The sequence below is a fragment of the Corvus cornix genome, chromosome 6 (assembly GCF_000738735.6).
Source record: "Corvus cornix cornix isolate S_Up_H32 chromosome 6, ASM73873v5, whole genome shotgun sequence".
Classification (NCBI taxonomy): domain Eukaryota; kingdom Metazoa; phylum Chordata; class Aves; order Passeriformes; family Corvidae; genus Corvus; species Corvus cornix.
The window spans coordinates 19,293,249-19,313,230 of record NC_046336.1 but is presented as its reverse complement, the minus strand read 5'-3'; the positions used below and the strand labels follow the sequence as shown (position 1 = coordinate 19,313,230).

Here is a 19,982-nt window from a genome sequence, read left to right as displayed (position 1 = left end):
CCAGTGACTTTGGCTGGGATGTCCTTTGGGGAATTCTCAAGTGCTGCCGGCTAGTGAGGGTGACTCAGAAAGCCCTGTTTGCGTAATACTGATTTCTTCCGCATATAACACAGCCCCTGCCCTAATGTGCCTGGGTTTTGCCAGACAATTGTTTGTCTTGAAATGTTGCACATACCTCAGTTGCATGAGCTAAAGCCTCAGCTGATGTAAAACAACCTAGCTCCAGTTTTGAACTTTTTCTCATCATGTGTTGAGCTCTATAGACACTTTTAGTGAAAGATCATACTGAGTTTTACAAAGGTAACTAAAAGCTGTTATTTTCGTTTTACAGATGGCGAAACAGCCTCCTAAGGAGTCCGTGTGACCTGCCTAAGATCAATCAGAAAATTAATGTCAGAACTAGTAAGAGAAGTCTGATCTTCGAATACGCCATTCTTTGCTCTAAACTACAGGCCAGCCTGAAGCCATTGAAATTGGCCATATGCTCAGTAATATTTCAGTGTACAAGTATATTTCACTGGTCTTTATAACCCAAGTCAATGTATGCGGCTTTCCATATGTATTTTTAAAAGCACATCATTGTTGGAGACTTCAACTAGGCATCATTAGCGAATTGCTATATCGTGAAAATGGAAACACCTCCCTAAACCATGTGCTTAACACTAGAAATTAATGAGAAGATTGAAAAAGCATCCAGTAGTTTGACTGAGATAATATATCCACTAATTTCTATTTTCTGCCATGGGGCATTAGTTAGGTCTGCTCTCAGGAACTCAGGGTCCAAAGTGTATTCAGAAAGCTGACTGAACTCTGAAATGCTTTACCTTTGGCACGCCTTGGGTAAGGACTAACTGGAGTCCCTAGTACTGAACCTGGCCATCCAAGAACTGGGATAGAGGGACAAATCAAGGAGGAGGTTGTTTTGCTTTGCCTTTCTGGACCTCATTCATTAATCTAAGATAATTCATTAATTTAAGAGAAGCAGGAAATAGTGCTTAAATTACAATGTCCATTGCATAACTTGCATTACCGTGAATGTATGTCCATGATGTGCTCCATCCTGTTCCTACTAAAGTACACTGTCAAATTCAAAAGATTTTTCTGGGATGATTATCATCTCATGAAACCTATGTTCTTAGGCAAACTATATGTTCTGCTAAACAAAGGAAAAGTTCTCACTAATACCTGCCTCCAAGTTCATTTTTAGGAGACTGCCACAAGGAGCATCTAAATTTAGCAGTGTCTAAATTCAGTTGAAATACTCTAACCTGAAGTGACCAAAGATAACTGGTTTATAGATAGATGGAAAAGTTTGGGCTGGCAGAGTGCTCAAGAAGCAAGGTGCTCAAGCGATTTAAAGCATTAATTGCTTACCGAAGAATTAAGATCTTCTGTCATTTGCCTGCTCCTCAATTACGTGTGCTGTGTATATGTGTGTGAGTTTACACATATGCATGTATATATACACGATTGTATATATGTACGTGTGTATACCTACACATACACCATTGGTTTATGCTGCAGAATACTTAATGTATGAAGTGGGAACAGGAAAGCTCTTGGTGTAGAGATAACTGATCTCCATCCTGTCATTTCTGGTGCACTTTGCTTATTAACTCGTATACTCTCTAGGCTTTTTCCCGTAATTAAAAGAAATCTACTGCATAGCAGAAGACTTTAGTACTTTCTTCTGAATCTTGACAGGGTAGTTAAGTCATGTTTTTCACTAGAGCTTTTATCTACCCTTTATCTGCATGAGTTTGGTATGAACAAGTTTCTGATAAAACTCAGAACTGAATAACATGTCGTCCCAAATGCGTCCTGCTATTCTCAGTGCAACAGTGACAGATCAGTGCAATGTAGGCACACAGAATTAATGTATTAAAAAAAAAAAAATTAAATTGTTTAAGGGAGACTTTTAAAATTGAATTGAAACTGTGTTGTTTTGTAGTCTCTCACCCAAAAGCCTTTACTAATGTTAAACTAATTCTCAGAAAGAAAATAAAATGTAATTAATACTTTGTCAGAAAATCTTATATTAACCAAAAGTAATTTTTTTCTATGTACAAGGACATGTCCATTTTGAAGCACAGTATTCATAGTCCATCTAGGGATATAGTTAACTTATATTTCTGTAAATGCCTTGCTAATTGCCTTAATATGTTAAAATACTCCTGGATGTAACTCTAACTGTTCTAGACAGTTAGACAGACTGGGCCAAACCAGATTTTGCTTTGAAAACTCCACATTTTGCAGAAGTAAGAAGAGAGATATTTATTGATGGCTAGGTTTTAAAACTGTCATCTCTCTGAAGCTGCTCAGAGACTGCGTATTAGATTAACTCCAATTTGTGATTGGTGATCAGAGACATGACAATGTACTCCAGGTAAGGAATTTGCTGTTACAAAGAACTGATCCAATTCTGTATGTGAATTTTTACAATGAGGGAGAGGAAAATATATATTTAAACTGTGAACTTAGTCCCTTCTTTGTGTTTTGTGAGTTCTGTGAGCTGGAGTCATGAAAGTCACTGGAGTGATGAAGTTCCCACTACTCTCCACAGCACTGGGATTGGGCCCTAATATACTCAATATTTCCTATTTCATGGCAATTTTTTCCCAGTTCGCTGTCCTGTTCTTGTCTAGGACAGACTTGCAAATTCTGCAACCTGTGTTATGGGCTTATTTCCTCACAGATGGGAGTCTCAGGGAGCCTCATACAAAGATGAACAGTGGGAAGTTGGGTCTGAATTTCATAAAGGAATGGGGAAAGACTAAATCTTATGAAGCTAAAATGCTCTTGAGCCTTGGGGACTACACACTCAAATGCCATTGCAGTGGTGGGTCACAGCTGAGCCTCTTTAGTATAATAATACTTAGTAGCTACAAAACACTTGTCCTCAAAGTATTTTATAAGTACAATCTAACTGACATCTGTTTCCACGTCCTTCTGAGAAAAATCAGTTTTCATTTCCAGTGTAGGGAAACTGAGGCACAAAACTTCCAAAGTCATGCCGCAGACTGGTAGCATGGTGGGAGCCAAATCTGGTGCTCTGCTTTCTGCCGTGACATCACAACCCAGGCATGAGGCATTGAGTCCAGCAAGCATAAGACTGAGACTTCAGTGACTTTTGGATGCTGAGATCCCTTAAGCTAGCTGAAGTATAAATATATTTTGGGTCCACACATGCTATTCCTCCAAAGAGCCTGTGTCCAGTTTCTCTGGACTTCCATACCACCAGCTCAATTCCTTACAGGAATAGCTGTCTGTCCTTCCGGAGCTGCCTTTGTAAGGTGTCTGAATGTCAAACTGTTATTATTTCAATACCTGACTGAGAGAGTAACAGAGACCTGGAGGTTTTTTAGGAGGGTGTATAATTAGCCGATCAGTATTATGTTACCCTGTTCATAACTTAATAACCATTTTAATACAGATGGCACACACAGGGATAATTTCCTAGGGTAGCCTAGCAGTATATTACAGAGACAGTGTGTCTGAGGGAATCTTTCTTAGCCAAGGTACATTCCACTAGCTAATTCTACCTGCTGTTTTCAAGATGATTTGGGATAATTCCATATCATTTGCAAAATATTAAAACCCATTTATATAGGATGCCAGATTTAGAAATACACAGTCTGAGTTATTAGACGTATTTTGATAAATCTGCCATGAAAAGTGCAGGACAAAAAAATACCACTGTGTTTTCCTTGCTATTTATTTTTTGCTTCCCTTGCTATAAATACACCAGGTTTTGGTTTTATTTTTTTTAATCTGGCTAAATTTGTTATATATCAAAAGGGCCAATATACCGATTTGTGCATTTTGTCAATGTAGACACTACAAAAGCCTGCATGCTTATTTACACATACCCTATGTATGTTTATTTGACTGGGAAGAGCCACACACTTGGGATGGCATCCAAAATTTCACGTATTTTTACTCTGTTGGTGAGGTATTTCATGCCTATGTATGTACCTTTTGCAAGTATCTCTGTGTTACTCTGTTTCTAGAGGTTGTGTTTCTGTGGGTATGGTCAGGGTATCTGTACATACATAACACTAAAAGAGTGTAATTACTTTTCCGTGTGCACAAGAGTGTTGTGTTGCCGAAGTGTGAAGGTCTTATGTACGCTGTGTTTGAAAGTGCAGACATGTGAACAGTCTGAGTGCTTTGACGTCTGTCAGTACTCGATTACATCTATTCCCTTTTCTCCTGCATCGATCCTGTTTTTTTGCCTGTCATATAGTTATTTTTCTCACCTCAAACCTGAGACCAAATCTGAGTCCCTCCAACAACAAAATTCGCACCCTAACAGCCGTTGGAGGAAATGGGGGAGGGCGGGGGGGGGGGGGGGGGGGGGATGGTTCGCTAGTGCGAAATCGATTCTGCTGCTGCCCAGCCTTCTTCGAGGGCAGGGATCAGACCGAGTCGGGGCCACAGGGACCGCGGAGAGCAGCGCTGCCCAGCCGAGTAAAGAACCGCCCGGCAAATTTAGCCGCTCCCTCGGGCTACCGACGGGGAGGGAGCCGGGGGAGTGGGTGCAAGGGAATCCTTCCTCCCGCGCTCAGCGGCTCGCGGCTGTGAGCTCGGCTTGGCAGAAAATGACGGCAGCCTTTCGGCTCAGAGCTCTAATACCCTGGCAAGGCTGGAGGTCATCTACACCCGGTAGGGGTGTTCGAGAGACACGGGAAACCCCGGCTCCTCAGCCCATTACCCCTCCAGCCTGAACAGCACCCAAAGCTTGTGGCAATGCCGGGCTGCTCGGCGGGAGCTCAGGTGCTCTCGCAGCAGCGCTCCCCCGACCCCCGGCTGCCCCCGGGCCAGGCGGCGGGCACACGCTGCGGCCCTGCGGCAGCGAGCCCCGGCACAGATCCGCGCACCCGCTGCTCGCTGCGGGCGCTGGCGGAACGGGCAGCTGTTTTCGGTCCCGCTGCCCAGAACTGAGCTCGGAAGTCACGGCGGAGCCGGGGAGTGCCCGCTGGACCGGGCCGGGGACTGGCGGGCTATGCCCACGGATTCCGCTGCTGGCAGGGGACTGGAGAAGGCTGGATCTACCCTGACCGAGGAATGATTAGGCCGTCCTCGCTGTTGGAAGGGGTTTTATAGGGCCGTAAAGATGCGACTGGACCGCGAGCTGCGGGGTTCCTCTTACCTGTTTATGGAGGAGACGCTGGGGACCGTGTCGTTGTCGCAGATGCCCTCGGCCAATAGCCTGTCCCGGATCTCCCAGGCGAACATTGTCGGGTTTTGTCTCTTGTACTCGGCGATTTTATCCACTACTTTGGGGGTGGCCACTTTGGGTTTGGAGCCTCCGATCACGCCGGGCTTGATGCTTCCCGTCTCGTAATACCTGCACAAAAGACGGTCAGTGACCTGCCGTGTCAGGAATGGCTCCGCCGTCCTCGAACACTCAGAGCCCGACTGCCCCCCAGAGCGCCCCGCGGCCCCCTGCCCCGTGCCCCACCTCGGCTTCGGCCCGCGGGTACGCGGCGTCGGGCCGCGGCCGCTCGGGAGGTGCATGTCGCGGCTCCGCGAGGCACCAGGCGGCCTGACCTGGGGCTAAGGCAATCCCTTCGCCTCTCTAGGGCTCGCTCTCCGTTTTGGGGGTTTTTTTCCCCCTTTTTTTTTCCCTCTTTTTTTTTTTTTTTTTTGTGTGTGTGTGTGCGTGTGTGTGTGCTAGAAGTGAGGGGCGCTGCCTCCCCCTTCCCCGGCTTTATGCGCACACACTTCTTTTAGGCCATGGGGTCGGGAAATAAAACAGAAACCTTCCCCGTCGTTCGGAGGTGAAGCCCGCCGAACGCGGGATCGGGCCGGGCGGCCGGGGAGGGGGCGTGGGGAACGAGCAGTGGCGGGCTCGCATTCCCCCGCCTGGATCTCCCAGCCGGCCGCTCCCGACTCGGGGCGCTGGCCGGGCTGCGGGTGCAAGAGAGCGGTTTATCCCGGCCTGGCGTCCCTCTAAAGCGGGTGCTCGTACAGGGCACCTCCAGCCCACTCCCCGCTGGCCATTAGCTCTGCTGCCGGCAGCGTTTCTGTCCTGGCCTTCGCCAGGCACGGCAGCGCGCATACCGTACGAACCCGGCGGCTGGGGCTCTGCCGCCCGCTCACACCGCTCCGCATTCAAACGGCAGGGCCACGGCTCCGGGTCTCCCCGAGTAACCCCTAGGGATATTGCACACCGCATTTGGCGATGACCGGTTACCGCGGGCATTTATTTATTTATTTATTTTCCCCGTTGTTTGTTTATTTACCCATGTATTTGGTAAGGCTGCTTACGGATTGTTGTGAGTTAGGGTTTTTTTTGTTGTTGCTGGATTGGGGTTTTTTGGTCATTCTTTCGTTTTCTTTCTCCCGTCCCTTCTCTTTCCCGCCCTCCCGCCCACCCTTCTCAAATTATTTTGTCTTCCCAGGAGTTTTCAAACACCGCCGGTGAGAGAAGGGGGGAGGCGGGGGAGAAACACGTCCTTGCCAGCTGGAGGAGGGGGCCCTGCTCAGCCGCGGGTCCCCACTGTGCGAAGGTGCTGGGGCCGCTCGGGGTCGTGGCGGGGAGAGCCCGGTGCCGCGGGAAGGGCGGAAGGTCATACTGGAGCGGGGAAGGGATGCAACGTTGCAGTCTCAGGGGAGGGGAAGGAGCTGCCTCTTTCCTTACCTGCCCAGGATCTTGCTGACACAACCGTGGCTGACCCGCAGCTGCCTGGAAATGTCACAGGGTCGCACCCCCTGGTGAGCCAGCTCCACTATCCTTTGTCTCACCACGTCAGGTAGGGGCCTGCCGTTCACAAACACCCCCCCGAGCTGGTTCACACCCCCGTGCCCTGCTGGGGAAAGAGAAATAAAAAAAAAACACAACAACCCACGCACACCAGAAACACACCGTTAGTCGTGGATTCTTTACCACTCGTACTGCAAAATCTCCGGTCATTACAGATGGATGGAGGTGATGGCGGGGGTCGAGAGTGGGGGACAGGACGTGGGGAAGCGAGAGAAGATAAAAAGGGGGAAGGAGAGAAAGAAGAAGGAAAAAAGAGGGAGAATAAGAAAATGAGAGAGATAACAAGAAAGAAAAGGATGAGGAAATATAAAGAGAGAAAGAAAAGAAAAAATGGAAGCAGAAAGAAAAAGAAAAAGAAAAAAGAAAGAAAGAAAGAAAGAAAGAAAGAAAGAAAGAAAGAAAGAAAGAAAGCTAGATAGATGGAAGAGAAAAAGAAAAAAGATGAAAGATGGAAAGATGGAAAGAGAAGGCAGAGTGAATTTTCCCGAACCGGGGGAAGACTGTCCTCCACCTTCCCGTACGCCACTTTCCCTCCCCGAGCCGCTCTCCTCCTGCGGTCCCGACCGGGATGACGGAGCGGTGGATTCTCAGGGCCATTGTGATGGGCCGAAGATGGAAACAGCGCCCGCGCCCGCTCCTCTCCCCAGAGCAGGGTAGCAATGCACTCCCAAACTCCAGAGCTCGACCTCTTAGAGGCTCCGGGCAGACTCTGCCGCAGACCCCCTTCTCTTTACTCCTGGGCTTTTTCTCTCATTTTCTTTCCAGGATTTTCTATCACGTTGTCAATTACAGTTCCTCGCGAACTCCGCCCTCCCTCACCCCGCGGCATGTCCCCCATGCAAGCAGTCCTATACCGTTATTTTGGGATGCGAGTTGAAAAGACTCACAGAGAAAAAGAGAAAGGGAAAGAAATGGAGTGAGAGAGAGAGAAAGAAAATATTTTGAGACCCGCGGCTGGTGCTCCTTTACAGGCGGACCCTCTCTCTCATTAGCTTTCGATCTTTACAGGAAAAATTTTCCAGGAAAAAAAAAATTAACAGACTCGTACGGTTCCGGGTTTTTGTTCCACCACAAAAACCTAATTCAGGGAGACTTTAAATTATCTGTTTTCATCTGTTCCCCCCTTTCCAGGCAAAAGCCCGCTCTCTCTCAGATAGGACTGCTAGGATCTCTTTTCCCCCCCGATCTGTCTTTCTCCATTTCTAGAAATAACTTGGGGAAAAAAAAAAATAACTATGCACCTGCTAAGCGTGGGCACGAGAAACGGAGTGACAGGGATAAAGGGAAATATCTCCTTTTGGGACGCGACTAGACAGTTCGTCGTGAATCCAACGTCTACGTTAGAGCCGAGAGCAGCTCGCCTTTGCCCGGGCATGGGGAGATGCCCACTCGCAGGCGGTACAGCTTCGCTGGCGCTGCTACCTGAGCGTCTCTGTCTCCGGAATATCCAGCTGATATAGCTGTGGAGTGCACTCTGTATTAAAGCTTTCTTTTCATACAACCCTAACCCTCTGTATTTTCCTCGCCAAGAGATCTTAGTTCGTTTTGCAGTTTGCTGAAAAATGATCTGTTTGTATTTTCGTTGAGGGTTTTTTTCTCTCCTGCTTCTGACACTGACTTATTGGCTCTGAACTTAGTGGAAACTCTCATTGCCCTGCGATCGATCCGAGTCCTTTCGCACAAATAGAGTTTTTCCCATCTCCCCCACCCCTTCAGTAACACCTTCACACATCCCCTCCCAGCCCCATCGGCCGGGGCGCCGGCTGGCTTTCTCGTCGTTCCCCGGTGAACCGGGGTTATTTTTTGCATTCTTTTGTTAGTATTTTTAAAAACATATTTAGGGTTTCAGAGGGGACGGGGGATATTTATCTTCCTCTACTAAAACCCGCGGGTATATATTGTTGTGTTCTTCCTTCATTTGTTCAGAACCCCTTCTGCACATGTTGCCTCTAAAGTTACAGGATAGCAATTTCTTCGGCAACTCCATGATAAATAATTCAAAGCACCTATTATAACTCGCATTACAAAGTATTAAAAGGCAGCAGATGCAAAAAGATTAAAAATTAATAATTCAAATTATTGCAGTCCGGGTATTTTTCACACGAGTTTGTTTTGCTCTGCCCCATGGTTTTCTAAGATTCTTTCTATCGGAGCAGTCAGATATTTACGTGTATTTTTCTGCTTGTAAGTGCCGGCATCTGTATCCGCACAGACCCAGTCGTGCCGCTGTCGTACCAATCGTGTGTTGCTGTCTGTCTGTCTGTGTGTCAGGAGCCTGCGCCCGCATCTGTTTTAATTGCTTAATAATATCCAGGTCTGTAGCTCCAGAAATACATTTTAGCCAACGAATCAAATGTTGGTGGGGTTTTTTTGTTTTGTTCTGGGTTTGTTTTTTTTGTATTTTTTTTTTTCTTTCCCCTAATCGGAAGCCAAAAATTGGTCAGGAATCTCTCTGGAGTTTTTAAAAAATCAGCGACAGTGAAATGCCTCTTTCGAGGCATTTTGGATCATACTGGAGCCAGAATTACTGACATCGCATCTGAAAACAGGTCGCACCGCTGAAAACTAAAAATAATGTCTAATGCACGGACTGTTTGCTGTTAAAGCTCTTCGGAAATTAAACCTCACATTTTAAGCAATGTATTCTGGAAATCAATTATTAGGAAACAAAAAGGCAGTTACCTACATCTGCGTTTGGGGATTTAGTAATGGGTTTATATTTCTGCCCCTTCCTTCTCAAGGCAAAATCGGGATTTTTTAAACTTCAAGCATTTACATTTTCTATCTTTTCGATGTGTGTTTTATGCAGCGGGCAGGGCGTGTCCTCAAAAGTTTCGGTGTCAAAAGTTACAAATTGCTCTTAATTATTCATTTCCTGACTCAACATACTCTCAATCTCGGCTTTCTATTTGTATTTTTTCTTCTTCAGTTTAAATATCGGAATTGTTTTCTCTCCTGTGGTTAAATTAAAATCACTGGAAATTCCTGGTTACAGTCCCTGGTAAAGGGGGCTTTTCGCTTTCCTTCCTCCCCCTCTTAAGAAAGCCTTTTAAAATTGAAAATAAAGCACGAATGCCCTTTCCTCTGTGCCAGGAATGTACTTAAAATTCACACCGGGTATCTGGTAAATAAACCAGGAGGGATCGTGGCTTCTTGGGAGTCTCCAAAGCCACTTCGTCTCCCAACCATACAATTGTCCTATTTTTCCCGCAGTCCAACCTTTCGCCAAACCAAAACGACTCACGGAACAGCCACCGACTATCCCGCCATTAATTTGAAACTGGCGTCTTCCCTCCTGCCACTGAAATCCAAAGTCAAAGCAAACAGCATCGGACCGCGGGGAAATCTGGGGGGTTAAAGCCGCGGAGGGTTGCGGGGAGTCCCGGCCCGGCTGGGCACGGGCAGAGAAAGGGCCCGTCCCGGGGACTGACACGAGTCCGAATAAACTCCTGTTGTCTGAGGGACGATGGGGAAAGTGTTTTTGCGGAGGATAGAGCTGGTTCAGAGGGGCCTTTCTTTGGCACACACAGGGCACGCAGCACAGGCACAGCCGCACACAGTCCCCTGCCCTCGGACTGGGGGTCCTGGCCCCCGCCCCAGTGCCGGCACGGAGCTCTGCTCCCCTCGGCTCCAGGGCTGCCCGGCATCCTCGCTCTGCTGGTCTGGCCGGCAGTATCCGTCCTGCCTTCTGAACGCCTCTCTAAGCCGTTTATCGGCCAGGGTGGAAAGGTGGACCTGAAGGAGGATCAGGTGAGGAAGGATGGTTGGGGAAGGAAGAATGAAGGGATGAGAAAGGGACAGCAGCGGAAGGAGCCGGGCTCCAGTACTCACGGTGCATTGCTGAGAAGGGGTCTGCTTTGCAGTGCATATCCATGGGGAGGCAAAGGAATGGGAAGAAATCGGCTGAAGCCGCCGTGTCGCCTCTAAAACTCAACTTCAAGACTTAGGGGAGAAAAAAATTAAAAAAAAAAAAAAAAAAGGAAAACAAAACAAAACAAAAAAGCACACGAGGAGAGGAGAGGAGGGGAGCGGCAGGATGCGCTGGGCCCCCTGCCCGGCAGAGCGGGCAGCGAAGTACTTTCCGGGGGGCGGGAGGGTTGCGCCGGCCTTGGGGGAGTCAGCAGAGTCCGTGGGAGCGAGGGACTGGCGGCGCCGGGGGGCAGGTGGGTGTCATGGCTGGGAGGGCTCAGAGCATCCCCGGCGGCGGGGAGGGGGTGCCGGAGCAAGGTGCGGCCGGCGGCCAGGCGGCAGAAGGCGCAGGAGGACGCGGCTCTCCCTCCTCCTCCTCCCGCGGTCCGGGGCTAGTTCATTTAAGTTCAAAGCAGAGTAGCAATCCCCGGGAAAGCGGCGAGCGGCGGGCGGGCGCGACCCCTCCTCTCGGCCGGGCGGCGGATCCGGCGCCCGGCGGACTTTCGCCCGAGGTGGGAAGTGCTTGCGAGAAGCCGGGGCCGGAGACTGGAGCCTCCGCTCCCGGTGTGTGTCTCTCTAAAAGCCGCAGCGCCCTCAGCCCCCCGCCCGCCTCCCCGGAGATGGATGACTTGTCAGACAAAGGCAATAGATTCCGACACTCTCTGATTCGCCAGCGCGCCGAGCCGAGCGCGGCCAGGAGAGGAGAGGAGAGGGGAGAGGAGAGAAGAGGAGAGGAGAGAGAGGAGGGCCGGGCCGGCGGCGCTCGGCGCGGGGGGGGCCGTTGCCTGCGGGACCCGGCGGCGGGGGAGCCCCGGCCGCGCGCTCCGGAGCGCCCCGGGCCCTGCGTGTGCGGGGCGGCGGCGCCCCTGCCCGGCCCGCGGGAACGGACGTGAGCCCCGCTTTGTTGTCACTTGCGGCTCAGGATCCTTAACTCCCTTATTTAACACAAGCACACACGCCTTGCTAGTTTCATCTCCCTTCTCACGCTCCGCTTTTTTGTACCGGAGACTTTACTCGGGGTAAAGCGGCACAGGAGGGGGATTCGATACACATCAAGGCTCCCGTGGTGTGCGGCTTAGTGTGGGAGAAAGAAAGAAAGGAGGTGAGGGAGAGAGAAGAAGGAAAAGAAAAAGGAGAGAGACAGCCAGAGGAGAGAGAGATCAAGAGGGGAATGTATAACGAAGGAAAAAAAAAAGAAAAATAAATAGAAGCCAGACAGACCGAGAGAAAGAAAGAAAGAACGAGACAGAGAGAGAACGAAGGAGCAAGCGAGCTTCTTGCACCTCTTTAAACTGAGAGATAGGGCCCGTTTCAGTCATTGCAAAGTTTTCCCTCACACGCATTTGGGGAATATAACAGCAAATCCAATCTCACACTTTCCCCATCTCTGCTGCGTCTTTTTTTTTTTTTCTTTTTTTTTTTCTTTTTTTTTTTTTAATGCTAGCGTGGGATTTTTAAATTATTTCACTAATAAGTCTACTGCCAAAAGACATGGCTTTGACCTAGCAGAGCAATATAGAGCAAGTAAGAAACACCTTCTTAGCGTAATAACCAGGGGCAAAAAGGGAAGACAGAAATTTCTATGAGCTCAATTTTGACTTTCAGACTTGAGAGTTTACCATCAACTGAAATGTACTTCCTTCTCTTTTCCTCCTTCATCCTTCCCCATCCCTCTGCTTATCTGTCACAAAACAGCCCCCCCTCCCCTTTTTTTTCTAACCGCTTTAAGTAAAGAATGTCTGAGAGATCTTTATGAAATATTTTCCACTGTCTCATAAATCATTTTGGCACTTCAGCTGATGTTTTATCTTTCTCTCTCCCCTCTGTCTTTCCCTTGTGTGCAAAAAAAGGATGATTTGGAAAATAAAATTTTTTTGTTACACCACCGGGGTTACATAGAAGTGAGTCCTCGGTGACTGCGGGGCTGCGCTGAGGACAGGCGCGGAGGGCACGGCTGAGGCGGCCCTGCCCGTTCCTGGCAGCAACTCCTGCACAGGGCGAATTTTCCGCGGGAGTGGGGGCTCTGCGCTGCCCGCTCAGGACCGGTGATCGCTGCCGCGCGCCTGGCGAAGGCAAAGGCACTGCTCCGTCCCTCCCGGGGAACTGCCGCCTCACGCCAAGCTGAGGGCGGCCACTGCTTTCCGCGGGCTGCCCCGCTGCCGGACCAGGGTGCCCGGCTCACCGTGGACGCGCCGTGGCTCTGACCCGCCGGCCGCAGCTCGCCCTCCCGCGCGGGGCCCGCAGCGCCTCCCGCCCGCCCGCCGGGTCCCTTATCAGCGTTCCCGCCTCGGGCTCCGGGCACGGCCGCGGCGGGGCCGCCCCGCGCAGGGGCGGAGGGGGCGGCCGAGGCTCAGGTGCGGGCGGCGGCGCTCCCCACCGCGGCCTCTAGATGGAGCCCTCCGGTCGCTTGGCAGAGCGGGGAACGGCCGGCGGCGGGCCCGGGCCGCCGCGATCCCGCCGGGATCCCCGGCACGGCCCGGCACGGCCCGGCACGGCCCGCGTGTATCTGTTGGTGGGACAACGGTGGCTGTCGAGCCCCCCGGCAGCAGAGTCTCCTGTTCGCGGCGGGGCCGGGAGCCTGCTTATCGCCGCTGCCGGGAGCCCCTCCCGCCACTCGGCGCCTCCCGCGTTGCCCGTGGCTGGAAATGGCCCTGTTACAACTCTCCCTCACCGACCGGTCTAGGTCACTTCTCGTCTTCCAGCAGCCACCCCTGCTCTTCCTCCCTTCCGCCCCAGGCATTCCCCATTGCCCCGCGCCCTTGGGGGCGCGCTTAGGTACACAGCCGAGCCCGAAGGCAGAGCGGGAGATGCGGGCGGGAGCCCCCGGCAATGCCCGGTGGAAGGGAACTCCCTGCGCCTGCACTAACACTTGGTGGGTTCATGGACCCTCTCTCAGAGATGCTCTGAGCCTTGGTAGCTGCCGATTGTACGGTGAGGAGATAACAGCTTGGTGGTGGGCTGGGGCAGCCGGCGAATCCCAAATCTCCCGACAATGTATTTTGCCTTAGTTTCCTGACTGTTTTCCCATATCACTGAGAAGAAAGACAGGAATAACAGACTCGAGAAATACACAAAATGAGCACTCTGCGACACGAAGCCTGAATCCCACGGCACGGAGGTAACCCGAGAAAACCGGGGAACCCTGAGCCTGGTAGAACAAGACAGCTTCGGAAGGGAAGGGAAGGGAAGGGAAGGGAAGGGAAGGGAAGGGAAGGGAAGGGAAGGGAAGGGAAGGGAAGGGAAGGGAAGGGAAGGGAAGGGAAGGGAAGGGAAGGGAAGGGAAGGGAAGGGAAGGGAAGGGAAGGGAAGGGAAGGGAAGGGAAGGGAAGGGAAGACTGTCTGCTAGTTGTTCCCTTCCCTCCACCACACATACCGCAATATCACCTGGTGCCCCTTCCCACACCAGACTTCCTGGAAGTATTGCTTTGTCAACGTTTAAATCCACTGAACAGTTTCTGCCTACCCAAATTAAAAATACCGGCCTGCCCGCACGCCCCCGGGCACTGCCGTGTGTCCCGAGGAACCGGGCAAGGCCAAGACCACGGTCCTCTTTCTACTCCCATAGTTTCACACCTATTCCACTTCACGAGCCCTGGGTACTTATTCCCCTGCCCCACTTTAGATTAATCTTTTCTTTTCTTTTCTTTTCTTTTTCCTTTCTTTGCTTTCCTTTTCCTTTTTTCTCTCCTGCTTCTATTTCTTTTTCTCAAAGAGGATCTGAGGATCTCCCCCTTCTTCTTTAACCCAGCCTTCCCCCCCCCCCCCCCCAAGCTAGAAACATTTACACTTCAGAAGAGGCGGCCGCCTCCCTGCGGAAATTTTAAGAAAAATAAACTTTTGGGGTGAGTTGATAGTAGTGATAGCCATCTTTCGATCTGCTTCATTAGCTGGCTTTGTCCAGCTGATCAAGTCGAAATCTTCTGCATTGATCCTGTTTCCCACCCTTGGTTCCAATACACATAACCTCGAGGGCCCTGTCAGGTTCCCTCCGAAGTCCTTTGAGTTCTGCCATGCTGCCTTGGCTTCGCTAACTTGCCGCCTCGCCTTGTCCCTGGCAGCCAGGTTCTACAGACACTGCTCTCGGAAGCTGCTCCCCCTGCTCCGCTGCCCACTTGGGAAGGGCGCTATGCTCAGGAACAATAGGGGTCGGGCAGCGAGGGGAGCCCCTCGGAGAGCTCAGGCCTGGAGTAAAAGGTTGTGCCTGTGATCGCAGTCGGCTCCAGAGCCAGCACTTGCACCCACGTTGGTTCCCTGTTTTCTGTGGGTTGTCTGTAGCCAGTTACGCTGGAAAACAGCTAAACGCGACCTATGGCCATAGGATGCAGGAGGGCATGCTGCGGAGGTACGATATCTGTACAACATGGAGATGCTGCTAAGTTCTCGGCTCCACACCCTGCCTGTCTTCTTCCCCTTGTCAAGTGTGCAAACACTTACAGCCTAAATGTTGGTAGTTTGGAGATGGTTTAGCTCAACCCTTAATGTTCTCAGCACCATATTTATGAATTCACAGAATAAATCTATGCTGACCTTCTATGTGTATTTTTCTGATACATAGTTTCTGTGTCAACTAATTTAACCTCTCGTGAGAAAGTCAGTGGCAAAATCCCTGTCTGTGAAAAGATGAAGAGGGAAAAAATTATAAAAAGGCCCCACAAAGATGCGAGCATTTAACAGAAGGAGTCGGCATGTGTGTGAGCATCAGAGGGATCTTCAAGGAAGGGCACGCTTTGATAAAACATTCCCGGACGACTTTTGGGGTGCTTTGTCTGAGGACAGGATGATTTCTGGCCTGAGATTTCTCCCTGCCTCTCGCCAACAAGCGCCCAGATGAAAGGGGTATCCACACTTTCTCTGTAGCGGTGCTGTGGTCTGATCATCCCGGAGGGGAGCGGGCGATGGGGCAGGGCGGAGGTGCCGAGCAGTAGCATGGGGATATGGAAACAGGATCGAAGCTGTGTGAGAGGATTCCCGAGGGCCGGGTAGGGCCGGGTAGGGCCCAGCAGGGCTAAGGGAGGCAGCCAGCGTCCATCTGCTCCTCCCCGTTCCCCCAGCCGCTCTGCCCAGTACACCCGAGATTGCTCTTGGTGGCCGAGTTCAACAAATAAACATAAAGTTAGGTTTTAAACGAACAGTTAATAAGAAAGAGGGCGCGAAAAGAATAAAAGACCCCCATCCTTCCCCTCCCCCTGTGTCTCCGAGCCCCTCTTCCCCTCTCCCTCTTTCTCCCCCTCTAAGCACCTCTGGTCACGTTGGAGGATGAGTTTTTGGAGAGCTTCTGGTACAATATGGAGCACCACGGGCTGCAATTTCACACTCCACAGCACATTCCCCCTAAAGCTACTTTCTTTTTTTCCCATCTAAGACCCCCTCATGTCTCCCCCTCTCTCTTTCTCTAGCTCTTTTGTGAGCCATGGGTGGGTTGCATGTCTGGGGGATGCCGGGGCCGCGAGGAGGCCGGCGGCCGGGCCCTGCCAGCGGGGCGGGTGCGTGTGTGCACCGGGGGGGCTGCGCTCCCCCCTCTCTCTGCCTGCTGCTGGCTTTTCCCTTCTCTGCATTTGTTTGCCCTGAATGGTAATAGCCCACGTGTGCTGCTCTTTATTCAGTCACCGACACTTTAACCTCTCCTCTTTACAAGAGAGCGTTTGCCACAAAAACGAGACAAGCCGAAGACCTTTTGCAGCCTCATTGAGGGAAAAAAAAAAAAAAGGAATAAAAAGGAAAGGAGAAAAAAAAAAGAAAGAAAGAAAGAGTGAAGGGGGGGGAGAGCCAACAATGTGAAGAGACACTTCTGCAACAAAGCCGCCTCTTAGCGCACCGGGGCGGCCGGAGCTGGGGCGAGTCTCCAAGCCTCCCGGGCCACAGACATATGGGAACAGGGGCGGCCTCAGCACAGGCCGCCCCAGCCTGCCCCCTCTCACCCTAAGCAAGAAGGCAGGGAGGGGGCACACGGCTCCCAGCACCGAGCTGGGGTCTCGGTCCATCCCTGCCCCCGAACCTCGCACCCAGTGCGGACTGGAGGAGCCCCCGCTGCAAGCGGGGTCCCCAGACCTGTCTCCCGTCGAGGCGGCCTCCGCGGGCCGGCTTCGCCCACTCGCCACAAAATTCCTGCCACCGATCTCTCCTTTTGTCTGTCTCACAGTCCCAGAGCCCCTCCGGTCGTCTGCCTGCTCATTTCTTTGCCCCGGAGCGGAGGAGCGGGCTGAGGGCAGGGGGGTTTCGTGCTGCTCCTCTGACCCAAAAACGAACTGGCCCAGATGTGAACCCTGCCTCTTTCGTGATAGGAGACTGTGCCACTGGCAAGGCCCTGCTGTCTCTTGCCTTTGCCCTGGGCTGCCGCTGGGGTAGAGGGGTGGGAGCCCCCCTCTATTGCCTCCTCCCCCCCACGCTGGAGATGTCTTTTTTTTTGTCCTCTAATTTCTCCATAAAACTCCCGATGAGTGAATTAGACGCTTATTAAAGTCTCCTTTTAATCAGCAGTAGTGGGAGATCCTCCCTCCCTCTATCTGCCCGTCCAAGGTTAGTTTGCCTCAGGGCGATTTGCAAATGTTAGGATTTACAGTTATCACACGCAAAAACATTTATATAACCCCTAACTATAATACACCCATAAAAACGGGGAGGCAGCGAAAACTGCTGCGGATCAGCGAAAAACCCTATGGCTTGCCCATTAAAGTCCCCGGAAAGGGTAATTCCAGCAGTCAGAGGGGCCAAAGTGTGGTAATGACTGCCTGGGATTCACATCTCCAAAAATGATCGCACAAAGAGACCCACCGGGGAGAGGGGCGACCCCTTCGCTCCACTCCCTCCGCAGGGCTGGCGGGGGAAGTTGGAAGCAGACTTCTTCACACATGCCTTAGAAAGCCATAGATATGCCTCGAGACTGACTTCCTTCCTTCCTTCCTTCCTTCCTTCCTTCCTTCCTTCCTTCCTTCCTTCCTTCCTTCCTTCCTTCCTTCCTTCCGAATTCCTTCCTTCCGAATTCCTTCCTTCCGAATTCCTTCCTTCCGAATTCCTTCCGAATTCCTTCCTTCCTTCCGAATTCCTTCCTTCCTTCCTTCCTTCCGAATTCCTTCCTTCCTTCCTTCCTTCCTTCCTTCCTTCCTTCCTTCCTTCCTTCCTTCCTTCCTTCCGAATTCCTTCCGAATTCCTTCCTTCCGAATTCCTTCCGAATTCCTTCCTTCCGAATTCCTTCCTTCCTTCCTTCCGAATTCCTTCCTAATTCCTTCCTTCCTTCCTTCCTTCCTCCTTCCTTCCTTCCTTCCTTCCTTCCTTCCTTCCTTCCTTCCTTCCTTCCTTCCTTCCTTCCTTCCTTCCTTCCTTCCTTCCTTCCTTCCTTCCTTCCTTCCTTCCTTCCTATATTCTTTTCCTTCCCAGCCAAGCTGAGCCCGAACAATTTCTATACACACACGAATCCACCTCCCCGGAGAAAGTTGCTGCGTTTCTGGCAGCACTTCCCAAGCCCTGTTGTGAGCCCTGCCTCTGCCCCCGCTTCCCTCCGCCACGGACGGCTCTCCGGTCCCGATGGGATGCGCCGGGAGCTGGGTCGGGGAAGGCAGGCTCGTTTCCACCGCTAAACAAAGGCTGGAAAACGCACCCAACAAAGGACCTGGCGCGGCCCCTCCGCCCCGTGCGAGAGCCGCAGGTCGAGGGCTGGGGCTTGCCCGGCCGGGCGCGGGGGTCCTGCTTGCGGAGCAGTGCTTGAATCGGCGGCGGGGGGGAAGACGCGAGTCTACAGGGCTTCAGGAGAAAGTGGTCGTAAGTTGGTGGGGAAACTTTCTTCCCCCTTCCCCTCTTTGTGGGACAGCCGGGAAAACGGGCGAATTTCGCTCTCTCTCCTCCTGTGCCATTCGCAAAGAGGGGCTCGCTCCTTCCCTTCCCCTGGCTGAGAGCCGCCAAAGCTCAAGTTAGGCGCCTAATTAAAAAAAGTGGCAGGAAGACTCATGCCTCTTTAACATCAGCTGTTAATGGCCTCGGAGTTTACTGCCTCTGAGGAGGAAGACACAGAGGGAGAGGCAGAGGAATGAAGTGTGGCGGGGAAAACGGAGGTGCTGAAAGAAGTGGGGGGGCGGGGGGGTGTCTCTCAGCGTAGTGGAGGAAGAGAAAGAGAGATTAAAGGAAAGGTGGGGGAAATGGAGAATTCTAACTTATAGAGAGGAGCTGGAAGGTGAAGGGGGCGGGGAAGGACTGAACTGTGAGCCGACACCAAATCCTTCCAGTTTCCCTGGCTGCCTCATCTGGGCAGCTCGGGAGTGATGCGGAGTCAGGGAGCAACTGTGCGGGCGCGGGAGAGTGGCACGCAGTGAGGAGAGAGGACGAGCGGATCCGGGATGGAGGACGGACAGAGGGAGAGGGGTTTTCCGAGCGTGAAGCGTTTTTCCCGGGTGCTTGCCTTTCCTTCTCCTCACTCGGACCCTGGTACTTTCCTCCTTTCTCTCCTCTCTGAGGTTTGCAAACCAAACGTCACCAATCAATACGAGCCCCGGCTCTGTGGGTGTGTGTGTGCGTGAGTGCGTGTGTGAGCATGGTTGTTGATCCTGACCTGCTGGACTTCAAAAATCTGCCTCTTCTGACTCCCTCCCAGCCTGTAAGTTCAGAATTACAACCTTCTACATCTATGCAAACTTTTATTTGTCGGAGAATTCCTTGCTCTAGGAGAAAGAGAAATTGTCACCATGTGAACGGCTGATTTCTGACACACGGGGCTTTACCCTCCCCCAGCGTGGGGAAAAATATCTCCCGTGGATGTCTTTAAACTGTGCACAATCCATAACTTTGGCAATGTATATGTAGTGTTATTTCTGCAAGGCAGTTTTCCAGGGTTAGAGGAGGTGGTTGCATTCTGCTAAATGGATCCTTTGTGGTGAGTGCAGATTTATGCCCAGTTTTGATTTATAATTAAATTAGCTTCTAATTTGCAATATGTGTGTCTGTGTTTAAAATGTATCTAATCTGTGAAATTGAGGACCGGGGCACTTTAAATGAAAATCTACCTTTTGCCTCAAGGCTTTCTTTATGAAGGGATAGCCGGGAGGGCAGCGTGCAGCAGGAAAGTGAGGCTGTAATTTCCATTAGGAGATGTCAATCAATCTTTCTTTTCAATACATCAATTAATAAATCCGATTGGTGCTGCGGGCTGCTCCCCCTCCCCCCTCGCCCCCCGGGGCACTCTTTTTGGCCGGATGGGGAAGTGTGAGGGGAAGGCAAACTTTGGCAGGGAAGTCCCCGCAGGCAGAGCCCGACCCGACCCGCCCTCCCCCCCTCCCCTTCTCCCCCGCTCCGGCCCTGCGCGGGGCTCCGGGACCGG

General features: G+C 51.5%; 1 protein-coding gene and 1 long non-coding RNA gene across 10 annotated transcripts in view; one reads left to right on the top strand and one right to left on the bottom strand.

Moving 5' to 3' along the window:
* LOC120410229 overlaps positions 1-2,476 on the top strand; it is a 92,429-nt gene extending 89,953 nt beyond the window's left edge. The window contains exon 2 of the long non-coding RNA XR_005602216.1: positions 332-2,476. This is a non-coding gene — a long non-coding RNA (uncharacterized LOC120410229). The remainder of the gene's footprint in view (positions 1-331) is intronic.
* Positions 1-19,982, bottom strand: part of PAX2 (paired box 2) — a 103,523-nt gene that overhangs the window by 80,486 nt on the left and 3,055 nt on the right. For 5 of the 9 annotated variants that reach the window (XM_039554312.1, XM_039554309.1, XM_039554314.1 and 2 more), the window contains exons 1-3: positions 10,601-11,215; positions 6,647-6,815; positions 5,153-5,350 (exon numbers count right to left, since the gene is read on the bottom strand). In XM_039554312.1, coding sequence (XP_039410246.1) covers positions 5,153-5,350; positions 6,647-6,815; positions 10,601-10,643 — 410 coding nt within the window. In that variant the 5' untranslated portion in view covers positions 10,644-11,215. Of the gene's footprint in view, positions 1-5,152; positions 5,351-6,646; positions 6,816-10,600; positions 11,216-19,982 lie in introns of those variants that run through there. The other 4 variants (XM_039554317.1, XM_039554310.1, XM_039554315.1 and 1 more) reach the window with 2 other exon arrangements.